The sequence below is a fragment of the Pygocentrus nattereri genome, chromosome 24 (assembly GCF_015220715.1).
Source record: "Pygocentrus nattereri isolate fPygNat1 chromosome 24, fPygNat1.pri, whole genome shotgun sequence".
NCBI classification, from domain to species: Eukaryota; Metazoa; Chordata; class Actinopteri; order Characiformes; family Serrasalmidae; genus Pygocentrus; species Pygocentrus nattereri.
The window spans coordinates 10,353,122-10,366,022 of record NC_051234.1 but is presented as its reverse complement, the minus strand read 5'-3'; the positions used below and the strand labels follow the sequence as shown (position 1 = coordinate 10,366,022).

The window sequence follows — 12,901 nt, the reverse complement described above, 5'->3', positions numbered from 1 at the left end:
ATTTCTGTTGGGCCATTCATCGTGAAATGTCTACACACTGTACAGAGCAGCTGGCCTTTTCAAATGAAATAAAATCCTGAACATGTCATTGTAATGGGGCAGTTGTGGGCTGGAGGTTAGGGAGCTGGCCCTGTGACCGGAAGGTTGCCGGTTCGATCCCCAGGGCTGACAGTCCATGACTGAGGTGTCCTTGAGCAAGACACCTAACCCACAACTGCTCCCCGGGCGCCGTGGATAGGGCTGCCCACCGCTCCGGGCAAGTGTGCTCACTGCTCCCTAGTGTGTGTGTTCACTGGTGTGTATGTGGTGTTTCACTTCACGGATGGGTTAAATGTGGCGGTGGAATTTCCCCAGTTGTGGGATCAAAAAAAAGTATCACTTAATTTGACAGCAGAGCTCAAACAGGAGATGAGGTTTCAGATTGTGAGTCTGCTTGTGGTGCTGTTCTGTCTCTGGTAGTGCTCTGCTGTATAAAGCTAGATAGTTCCAGGCCTCTGAAGCCACTGATCAAAGCCTCATCTGGATGTAAAAACTCACACAGATGAGAGATCTTTCAGAAGACGAGGAATACACTGTACACTGCAGCAGCGACACACAGCCTTAAGGAGCGCTAAGAGTGAAGCTTAGAACTCAGCCCTGATGATTATTTCTATAATAATTAATACCTTAATACATTAAATACCTCTATACTAGAACTGATTAAGTCCTTAAACTTCAAGGCTCTGTATATGGGACCACGTTTCACCTCCTCACTCTCATAACTTACACACTAGTTTCATAGTAGTTACTAAATAATTCACAGTAAATACTGAACAATTCATAGTAAATACTGAACAATCCATAGTACATACTGAACAATTCATAGTAAATACTGAACAATTCATAGTAAATACTGAACAATCCATAGTACATACTGAACAATTCATAGCAGTTACTGAATAATTCAATGTAGATACTGAATAACTCACAGTAGATGCTGAATAATTCATAGTAGATACTAAATAATTCAATGTAGATACTAAATAACTCACAGTAGATGCTGAATAATTCATAGTAGATACTAAATAATTCAATGTAGATACTGAATAATTTAAAACAATATTACTATGATCAGCAGTATAATAAAATTAATTACTAAATAATAAGTCTGCAATTTGAGGGGTAAAATCTGTTTTTTACAAATAAGGCATTCGATCAGGTGAGTAATTACACAACCAGAAAATATAATGAGTAGAGCTGAAAAGATCAGCTGACAAAATTCAATTAGTCATTAATAATATTGATTGATAATGGAAAAATAAATGTTCCACGAGAGGAATATGCAGGTTTTTTCATTTCTCCCTGTTCCTCCTCCCTCATCTCTCTCTCTCTCTCTCTCTCTCTCTCTCATATGAAGCACTATGATGAAGTTGACAGCCTCTAATTCTGCTGTTCAGTTATTATTATCCCCACCTCCAGCTCAGCGGGGGGCGCCACAGCCAGTTACAGAGACAAACAGCAGACCACAAAGAGCAGGTACACCACAAACACACTATTCTTTAAAAGTTCTAGGAAGAATCCTTTACATGTATCAAGAACCTTCACATTGTATGAAGGTTGTTCAGGTTTTTAAGTTCTTCACACTCACAAATTTAGTATCTACCAGCCCTCAGGGTCCCCACACTTTTTTCTCTTTTGCCATGCACTGCGAGTTGAGTTGGACATAAATGTGGACTGTCTTGGAGGCCCTGAGGAATGGTTTGAGAACCTGTAGCTTTATGGTACCACACATATAGTCCACGTGTCTGTGAGCAATAACATTGCTAGCATTCATCTTTCCAGCATTGGGCATTGTGTGATAGATGAACACTTCGGAATTCGGGTTAAAACATTTGAAATAAAAATGAAGAAATTGCTCAGGCAACAATGAAACACCACATTTATGGTTTAACTGGCCTGTAAACTGTGATAATTATGCTCCTGTTTGCAATTATGCGACTTTATTACAAAAACATGAATGTCTTAATCGCTTAAAATCTCAGGCTGTTACACACTAAGGCTTATTCAGTAACTACAGGGACTTTAATGCAAACTTGCTGAGCTGTTCTTACATTATAGATTAGATTGTGCAGAGTTCAGGTACAATCAAATGCAATTAGCATCTAGCAGAAGTGCAAAATACAGTATTATTGACATATAAAGTGCAGAAGGACGGTAGAGTGGTATAATAATATAGATATGCATGTATAAATATATAAATATATACAGAGTGAGAGGAGAGTGTACAAATGTAGGTAGTAAGTCCTGTGAGAGCAGCTTATGTAAAAGATAGGTGTGCAGAGTAAACTTGTACAGTAACATGAGGCCATAGCCTCATTGAAGAAGCACTTCCTGAGCTGGCTGGTGTGAGAGCGGAGGCTCCTGTAATGCCTGCCAGATTGGGAGGAGGGTAAAAAGTTCATGGTTAGGATGAGAAACGTCCTCGATGATGGTCCTTGCCCTGCCCAGGCAGCGCTTATGGAAAATGTTCTCAGTAGAGGGTAACTGGCCACCTGTGATGCATTGGGCAGTTTTGACCACCTTCTGGGAAGCTTCACGGTCAGATGCAGAGCAGTTGCTGAACCACACTGAGATGTAGTTTGTGAGTTTGCTCTCAATGGTACAGAGGTAAAAGTTCGCCAGTATCCCAGGACTTAGATGAGCTTTCTTGAGCCTCCGTAGGAAGTAGAGACACGGTTGCACCTTTCTGACCATAAATAGGCCTCTTTCTCTGCAGGTTAAGGAAATATCTGTGTGTTGTAGAAATGCGTAATAAAATTTTGGGCCTGCCAGCCATGTAAGGGATTACCCTGAGCATGTTGTTCGAGACGTGTTGTTCAGGGCGTCAGTAAGGCTAACTATGGTAGCTGTGGAACAATGATCAATGTTACCTCAACAAGCTGAGAAAAAAAACCAAGCCCCACTCCGTCAACGTCTAAAGTTGTACTATTATCTCTAGTGGTAGCTCATTAGCTCATCTGAAGGGGCAGCCTTAAGACCTGTAACTCCTTCTTCATCTTCAGAAAAAACTTTTCCCCTCTCTGCAGGTTAACCAAATATCGCTTATCTTTGATTCAGCTTCTTGTATATCCAAAGTCGCCATGATCCACATACCAACCTCAAAAGCAGACCGAATGTGAAGCTGAGGAATTTAAACCATCACTTTAACTGGACCAGAGGCAAAAGTGAAGCTGTTAAATTAGAGGAAAGTGTTGATGTCAGTCTGATTCAGGCAAAGAGGCCGTCTGGATACAGAGGCCCTGTCCACTCACCGGCAACACACACACTGTCTCAATTATCCCCATGACTCAAACAAAGCCGCCTGTGAGGCTCTTATGAGGGCAGCAGCAGACCCCATGGAGTGCAGTTAGAGATCAGCTCTCTACATGTCACTCAGAAACAGCATGATACTGAAGCTGATGCAGTGGTATACTGATTTATAGTAGATACTAAATAATTCACAATAGACACTAAATAATTAAAAGTTGATAGCACCATAGAACTTACATAGTACATACTTACTGAAGAATTCATAATTAACTCTTAATCACTCACTAAAGATACTGAATGATTCACAGTAACTTACTAAATCATTTACAGTTAGATACTGAGTAAGTCAATGTAGATACTGAGTTCTTCATAATAGATACTGATTAATTCATAGTAGTTACTGAATAATTCATAGTAGACATTGAATAACTCATAGTGTTTACTGAATAATTCATTGCAGATACTAAATAGTTCATAGTAAATACTGAATAATTCATAGTAAATACTGAATAATTTATAGTAGACACTAAATAATTAATAGTACTACTGAATATTTCACAGTAGATAATGAATAATTCATAGTAGATACGAAATTATTAAAAGTAGATACTGAGTAATTCACAGTAGATACTGAAAAATTCATAGTAATTACTGGACAATTAGTAGTGGTTACTGAATAATTAATAATAGTTACAGAATTTATAGTAATCAGTGAATAATTTGTGGGCATGGGACGTTTTTATAAATTCAAAAATAATTAAACACACTGTCACGCATCCCGCTGACTTAGCAGAGACTAACAGCCCTCACTCCATTCAGAGCTCCAAACCCCAGAATCGTCTGGGGGATCATATGACCACGGCCTCTCAAGCACCTATCCACACTCCTGTTCAGCTGATTATTGATTGTTGACCCCTATATATATACAGTGCCTGTATAACCTGTCTGTGTTCATAGCCTCAGAGTGAAGTATAGTATCAGTCCACTGTGCATCACCAAGCCTTCATTCCTGTGCTTGACTTCTTGCTCATGTTCTCCTTCTTGATTCTAGCCTGATTGCCCGGTTTGCCCACGTATGGACCCTTGTCGGTTTTTGTTCTACGATTCTGGATTAAAGATTTTAACCACAGTCTGCTCTGTGAACAAACATCTGTCCTTCCATTCATTCCTGACTCTAAAGACATGCTCAGATGGCTTCAGATGAGGTCTTACATGGTTAGCCTGGTAGGCCAAAACCTGAGTCATGCTGATACAAAACACAGCTCTGAGCCACGGAGCAACAGACACAGCTCTAGGGAAGAAACTGAAGCACATTTGAAAATCTCAGAAGCAGAGCAGAATTAGCTGTATGGTGCAGCCATACGTCTGGGGACGTGCTAATGCATCCAGGACTCTCGCAGCGTGGAGGGGTTTAAAGGCTTTTACAGCAAACCCATCTGCTTTTCTCCATGGTTGATGTAGGAAAAAGCAAGCACTTAAACTAGATTTATGCTAAAATGATGTATCGGTACAGCAGAGTTTAGCTTACAAAGCACACTGACACATTCATAGAGGAGAAGAGTGAGTGCCGTTAAGAGCTGAGTCTGTGTTAAAGGAGGAATTCAGCCCGGGGGAGAGAAACTACACCAGAACCACACCGAGACTTTTAGTAGTCAAGTCTGAGTCAAGACCACGACTTTTAGTAGTTGAGTTTGAGTCAAGACCACGACTTTTAGTAGTCGAGTCTGAGTCAAGACCAAGACTTTTAGTAGTTGAGCTTGAGTCAAGACCACGACTTTTAGTAGTCGAGTCCGAGTCAAGATCACAACTTTTAGTAGTTAAGTCTGAGTTGAGACCAAGATTTTTAGTAGTCCAGTCTGAGTCAAGACCACGACTTTTAGTAGTTGAGTTTGAGTCAAGACCAAGACTTTTAGTAGTTAAGTCTGAGTCAAGACCAAGACTTTTAGTAGTTAAGTCTGAGTCAAGACCAAGACTTTTAGTAGTCAAGTCTGAGTCAAGACCAAGACTTTTAGTAGTCAAGTCTGAGTCAAGACCACGACTTTTAGTAGTTGAGTTTGAGTCAAGACCAAGACTTTTAGTAGTTGAGCTTGAGTCAAGACCATGACTTTTAGTAGTCGAGTCCGAGTCAAGATCACAACTTTTAGTAGTTAAGTCTGAGTCGAGACCAAGATTTTTAGTAGTCCAGTCTGAGTCAAGATTACGATTTTTAGTAGTTGTTACCAAGTCAAGTCATGTCGCCGGCCCCTGGTGTATATTCCACTGTCCTTGTGTTTGTGTTTGTGTGTGTGTTTGCGTATGTGCGTATTAGTTGGTTACTCACTGTCTGATGTGTTGCATTTTGCTCTCAGCCATTGCAGTGTTGATACTGGGCATGCTCTGCAGACCAGACTGAGGGTCACTACTCTCTGCTTCCCCTACTGAAACACATTTGCACACTTGTGTTACTCCATTTCACTCATGAGGACCTGCTTATTCATTCATTTTTAAAGTTCAACCTTTAAAAAATGTGTAGAAAATTCAGTTGTGAACCTGATATGAACCTTGAAAGAATAGCTTAGTTTGCATTGCTTTGCATATACAACTATTATATTCTTAGGATATAATAAGCCTAATGAGTGATAGCAATAATACATGAAACCTAATGTTTAGCATTATACGTGCAAAATCATGCCGTTATGTTCTAGCTACCTCGCATTCATTCACAGCTTCAAGTTTAGGTGAAGTATTGTTTTAAGTTGTGAGAGTGCTGGGAGTTCATCAGCAGTGCTGAATCTCAGTATTGATCTAATATGTCACAGAGAAACCTTCATTATAGCCCAGCACTCAGTGCAAAGAAACAACAGACAGGATGCATAAAACGCCATAAACAAACGACACTGCGGGATGATGCACACCGAGCGGAGTCTGTCAGGGAATTTATCACCAGTAAGTTTGTGAGAAAGCCCTGTATTGCACTGTATAACAGGAAGATATTGGAAAGTTACAAGGTTAGTATATTAAAAAGGAAATGTATTGCAGTTTCCACCTGAAAATCCATTGAGTCATTCAGAGTGGTTTGGCGTGAAATGGTTCAGATGTCTTTACAGTGGTGGTGATAGGAACTAGGGGTCACCATGACTACAACACAAATATAGACATTTTATTTACTATCCAAAACCACCAGTGAACCTACAAGTGTCTTCTGAGGTTTATATGGAATGTTGATGATGAGAAATCGTGGAAAATCTGAAATAATAAGCTTTTTTGGGGGCTATTTGCCTCACAATGCCCTGCATGCCCAAAAAATGTTTTAGGTCTAAACCTTCTTAAAGCTGTTGTAAAACAGTGAGTGCCTTTACATGCACTCAATAATCCAATCACAATTTAGTAGGGATTTCTGCAGTTATCTGATTATTCAAATGGTCATGTAAACACCAAACAACATCTAGAAATCCAATTGAGAAATCTGATAAAGAGGCTGGATTTTAGCTCAGTAACCAGAGTTGTCAGTGCTGTGAACTCTTACTCTGATTTCTTTCGGATTTCTCAGTCTGAGCATGTGTGAAAACAGACAGCGGTACTGGAAATAAGCGAGCAGCATCGCCGCAAGACGCAGCAAAACACTGAAACCAAATACATTCTTGACGATATGAAGAATTTAAATATTCTTCATCCACTAGATGATAAATGTTCAGATAATTAGTGCAATGTTTTTAAAAAAAAAAAAGCAGCAGTATGAAGTTTGAGTTTTACGTTACGTTTACATCACGTCTTCTTCTGTGAGTTTACTGGCTGGTTGTGAAGCAGAAATCTGATTACTGTCTGACTCATGCAGACCTTGAGTTTCCCCACTATCTGATTACTCAAGATCATGTAAATGTGTTGATCAGGTTACCGACAAAATCTGATTTTCTGAAGTTATCGCATTACTAAGTGCATGTACGCACACTCAGTGTCTCAGACATCAGGCAATGAATTCATAACCATTTCATGCAGTAACTTTCTGTGAGGGAGCTTTTAGAGGTGGACGTCTGGTTCCTAACACCACTGTGAACAATTCTGAGGAGTAGTTTCTGAAGTTTCTGAATGACTCTTTTTACATCTTTGTCATTGAATTATGCAGAAATGTCAAAATATTAGTGGTGTTCTCCTTTAAGTAACCTCGGTCGGTGGTTTCTAACACTGTTATCTATAAACAAGGACAATGCTGGATGAGCAGGCAAATTGTTTAGCCCTGTTTAGTGCTGAATTTTGCTTCTTTAGTTTTGTGCCAGAGCTTTGAGGCTGTAAGCAGAGAGATCTGCAGAGCTGAAGTTTCTTCTTTAGTTTTTTGCCTCTTGTTTTGCTCCTTTAGTCATCTGAGTGCAGTGGCTCTCTGAAAGTTTGCTGTGGAGTTTGTTTGTGTGGGGTGGGTAATGTAGGCCAATGCTGAGGGAAGGCAGACATGAGAGCGAGAAGCTCTGCCACAGGTGCTCATGCAGAAAAAAGAGTCTCTGAGCTGTCAGGCATGCTGACATGTGCGTTACGGTTCAGTGTCCCAGACATGTGTGTGTGTGGTTGCTCCTGCACAGTGGTGCCAAGGACACTGCAATCATGTCTAGCAGGGCTGTATGTGAACTTTTTGAGGAGGCAGCACTGGTGCTAGAAAGGTTGAACACATTAAAACAATGTACAGAGATATTAATCAGCTAAATATGGACAAAGATTGTTTTGAAGTGAAGCTGGAAGATTTAGATTTATCATCAGTTAAATTTCTGCACAGCCCCGCTTGTTGACATCCTGTATAATTAAAAATTATTTGTAAGGCATGGGAACAAGATAATTAAGTCATGGCCTCAACTTAGTAAGGGGTGGAAATGAGATCTTAATGTGTGGCCATGACTCAGCAAGGCATGATCTCATTCCTGTGCCTTATCAAATTGTGGCCACAACTTAATTATCTCATTCCCACATCATACTGAGCTGTGGCTACCCATTATTTTTTATTAATATGGGATGTTACCAGTGGGATTTCATAAATTTGTAAAAAAAAATTTTTTAAAAAGCTGTTCCATATTTCCACGTCATTACCGAAAAACAAAGCATTCTAGTCCATAGATGGAGCCTCATTTTATAGCCACACACTTGCATTTCCTCATGGCCACAGGGTGAGCAGTTAGATCCCATTATTTTGAAGTAAATGTGTCCCAAATCTGAATATCAGTGTGGAACATTTAGAACAGTCACTACCACAGCATATATTTTCTGCACTTATTTAGTAAACCTTTTTGTGTTTTAATGAAAAACATTCTCGTCCAAATTATCCTGTTCCACCTTAAATGGTGCAGCAGTCGCATTCTGGCACCTCAGGTACCATTTATGGTGGAACAGGAAAATTCAACCAAGAAGCTGGAGAATGAGAAGCGACTTCAGCCTCGTAAAAACTTGACTGCTGAGAGACATTTTACAAGAAACTGTTCTACTTTTGAGGAAAAGTTTGCCAGAGGGGTGAGAAAAGCGACTACATCTGCGCTAAAGCTTAAAGCAGAGCAAAGTAAGTCTGTGTTTTCATTTAGATTTTTTAGTCTATATTAGAACATCAGCACACACTGAGACATATTTACAGCCAAGATGGTAAAATGGACATCAAATGTGGTGGCTGCCAAGTTGGTTTGACTTTTATTGAAAGGACAAAATGGCTCTTCTTAACATTTGGGTTGCGACTACTGGTCTACTGCAAACATGTGAACAGCCTGTTAATAATTTGAACATATAATCATCTAGTGAGGGAGGTCCTCTCCAATAGCACTGCTGTGTCTGATCCTCTAGTCCCATGAAAAGATATTTGCAGAAATGTGAGGGGTGAAGGAAAAACTACTTTTAATGTAAGTCAATGAAACCAGACTTTTTTCCAAGTCATTCTGGGCTGCTTCTTTTGATCCATTCATCATGAAATTTACACACAATATAAAGAGCAACAGGCATTTTCAAATTATGTCATACACACACACACACACACAATATATATATATGTGTGTGTGTGCGTGTGTATATACACTTTTATTATTTTTGTTTTGATTGGCTGTCTGGCATTGTTACTCATTCAAAAAGCAGTCGAGGCTGAAACACTCCTTTTAACTTAAGTGTGAATGGGCGGGGGCTAAACTGCTGTAGGCTGAATAGGCGATTGTACAGTACGTACACACCCTGGACTTAGTGACATCATAAAAATGATGAGTTCAAAACCACAGCTAAGTTTTCATATATGGACTGTATGTACCAAAGAGTAAACAGTACATTTTAAAACTTTAACAATGTTTACATATTTACTATATCAAACTCACTTGTTTTTCATTATGTATTTCCTGTTGCACAGTTTATTGCTTTGAAACAACTGATTGCAATCATTAAAAAAAAACTTAGAAAGATAAATTAGGCATCAAAGTCAGGTCGTCCATTTGACTGCAGTACTAGATTAATGAGCTCGGCATTTTAAGCTGAGCAGGGTACTTCAGTAACGTCTGTAGAAAGTCCTGCTAAATCTCTGTTGTATCCCTGAAGTCTAAGATGTTCCATTAATATCTGACAGAGAACCGTCTCCATGCTTTGCTTCTGCTGGACTGGATTCCTGTAATGCTATCTTAACTGTGCCACCCAAAAGATGATCCAGAATAAGGGATTACATCACATCCCACATTAAATCCCTTCATTCTATATTTTAGAATATCTCATAAGGCCTGACACATTCATGTCAAACATGTTTTTTTCATTAAGTTACATCATGATTTATCATGATTTCTTTATTATTATGTCTTTTTATTTATCAGTCTCATTTATTAATCTCTTATAATCTTCTCTGTTGCTTATTTATAGGCAGCTTTTAGTTACTATGTCTCTAAACTGCAGCTCTGGATCATAACACTTTCTCTGTATGATCTTTCAGTGGTTCTTTCTGATCGGCTTAGGAAGGTTCTCTTTGAGTCTTGGTTCCTCTCAGTGGTTCTTCTTGATGCGCTTAGGAAGGTTCTCTTTGAGTCTTGGTTCCTCTCAGTTGTGCTTCCTCATACTTTTAGGAAGGTTCTCGTTGAGTCTTGGTTCCTCTCAGTTGTGCTTCCTCATGCTCTTAGGAAGGTTCTATTTGAGTCTTGATTCCTCTCAGTGGTTCTTCTTGATACGCTTAGGAAGGTTCTCTTTGAGTCTCGGTTCCTCTCAGTGGTTCTTCCTGATGTGCTTAGGAAGGTTCTCTTTGAGTCTGAGTTCCTGTCAGTGGTTCTTCTTGATGCTCTTAGGAAGGTTCTCTTTGAGTCTGAGTTCCTCTCAGTGGTTCTTCTTGATGCTCTTAGGAAGGATCTCTTTGAGTCTGAGTTCCACTCAGTGGTTCTTCTTGATGCTCTTAGGAAGGTTCTCTTTGAGTCTCGGTTCCTCTCAGTGGTTCTTCTTGATGCTCTTAGAAAGGTTCTCTTTGAGTTGCGGTTCCTCTCAGTTGTTCTTCTTGATGCACTTAGGAAGGTTCTCTCTGAGTCGTGGTTCCTCTCAGTGGTTCTTCTTGATGCACTTAGGAAGGTTCTCTTTAAGTCTCAGTTCCTCTCAGTGGTTTGTCCTGATGCGCTTAGGAAGGTTCTTATTTTGAGTCACTGTTCTATTTAGTAGTTCTTCATCTTGCTCTTAGGAAGTTTTTCTTTGAGTCATCATTCCTCTCAGTTGTGCTTCCTCATGCTCTTAGGAAGGTTCTCTTGTTAAGTATTGGTTACTCTCAGACATTCATCCTCATCTCCTTAAAAAGGATTATTTTTTGAGTGATGGTTCCTCTCAGTGGTTCTTCCTTTTGCTCTTAGGAATATTCTCTTTTTGACCCTCGGTTCCTCTCAGTGGTTCATGCTCATGCTCTTATGAAGGTTCTTTTTTCAGTCTCAGGTCCTCTCAGTGGTTTATGCTTATGCTCTTATGGATGTTCCCCTTTTGAGACTCAGTTCTTCTTAGTAGTTCTTCCTCATGATCTCAGGAACATTTTTTGTACATTGTTTTGTACCATGTCACCTGGAACAGGTGATGGTCAGTTTGGTGCACTGAGACTGGAGAGCGTAGGGGTTGAACTGCATCACTGACCACAGCTTGGCACTCCATCATTCATACAGACTGGACAGCAGTGTCATCTGTCAGAGCAGCATGAATACATAACACATATACACACTGAAGCTGACAGACTGGACAGACCAGCATACTGTATATCATCGGGCATAAACGCAGCTATGAGTAAAATATAAAAAATCCTGTAATATTCTATATAATTAGCTTCCAGTACCTGTAAGCTACATTAGCCTCGTGGCTGCAGTGATAAAACTAAGGTAGCAAACGTCAGGCACCAAACATGACCACATACATTTACAGTTCAAGGACTAAACTGAAATTTGATTTTCTGTTTAAATTTTCACTTTAAACGCTTTCACTGACCGCACAGTGCAGAGAGGAAGTCTGGAGTGTGCTGCGTTGGCAAGAAGGAGATTACTGAGGCACTGAGGTGTTTTAATATGTGTTATACAACAGTTAGTTCTGGCCACACAAGCTGATTGGTTGAGAAGCGTTCTAATCATGCTGTTATTTCACCATAACATCACAGGTTTTTCACAAACGCTATCACTCCACTGAGATGCAGTTGCTAAGCAACGACTTTGACAGCTGTAGGAGGCGCTCAAGCCATTTGAACGTTTTTACTTCTTACTTTGCCACAAACAGAAAATGGACACTTTTAAGATCACATTTGACCGATAGCCAAATTGGTCTGACTCTGACGATGAAACTACACTAAATTCCTAAACTGCACCACTGAGCAGCTTTTCAGTCGGCAGCTGAGACAGAAGAACAGCTAAACAACCTGGAATCAGCCAGAAATGAATCCAACACAACTGACTGGCTGGAACAAAACAACATTAATATTGATCTGGCAAAAAATTACAAAACTGAGCTAAACTTGATATTGTGTCAGTTTTATGGCTCAGCTTGTATTTTTAGAGCAGACTGTGCAGTGAGTGGGCGGAGCTCGGTACTCTGATGTAACAACAAGCTACTTCTTAAGGATCTATAATTTGGCTGAAGGAACTGTGAACATTAAAACATTAAATGCCGCATTCACGGCCCAGTTTACTAATTTCTTACTTTATTTAACTGTCATATAAAAGCAATAGAACACTGGAGGTTGTGTGTTATCACCAATAACATCATGGCTGTGATGATCTATGGCGACCAAATCACAGCCGTGATGTTGTTTTGCAATAACACACTCCCTCTCGTCTTCTATTGTTTAAGTAAATCACAATTACAGTGTTGATATTAAGGCAGTTCCCTGTAATTAAATATGAGCGACAAAATAGAAAAATACTGAGAATTGAAAACATCACCAACACATTCTCCATCTGTTTCTGTGTATATGAGAGAGAGAGAGAGAGAGAGAGAGAGGGAGACACTTTACTTTCCCACACACACACACACACACACACACACACACACACACACACACACACACACACAATGTGCACACAGAGCAAATATCAAAGCATAAGCTAATATTGTAGCTGCTTGCAATCAATAACCAATCGCAGCTAAAAGAAACAGAAGCGCTGAAATCGTTATTGGGTTATTATTGGATCCTGTTATTTCC

The 12,901-nt window shown here is 39.8% G+C and overlaps 1 protein-coding gene across 2 annotated transcripts in view; it reads right to left on the bottom strand.

Moving 5' to 3' along the window:
* Nucleotides 1–12,901, bottom strand: part of nek11 (NIMA-related kinase 11) — a 145,886-nt gene that overhangs the window by 16,828 nt on the left and 116,157 nt on the right. For both annotated transcript variants that reach the window (XM_017683970.2, XM_037533901.1), the window contains one exon: nucleotides 5,609–5,705. In XM_017683970.2, coding sequence (XP_017539459.2) covers nucleotides 5,609–5,705 — 97 coding nt within the window. The remainder of the gene's footprint in view (nucleotides 1–5,608; nucleotides 5,706–12,901) is intronic.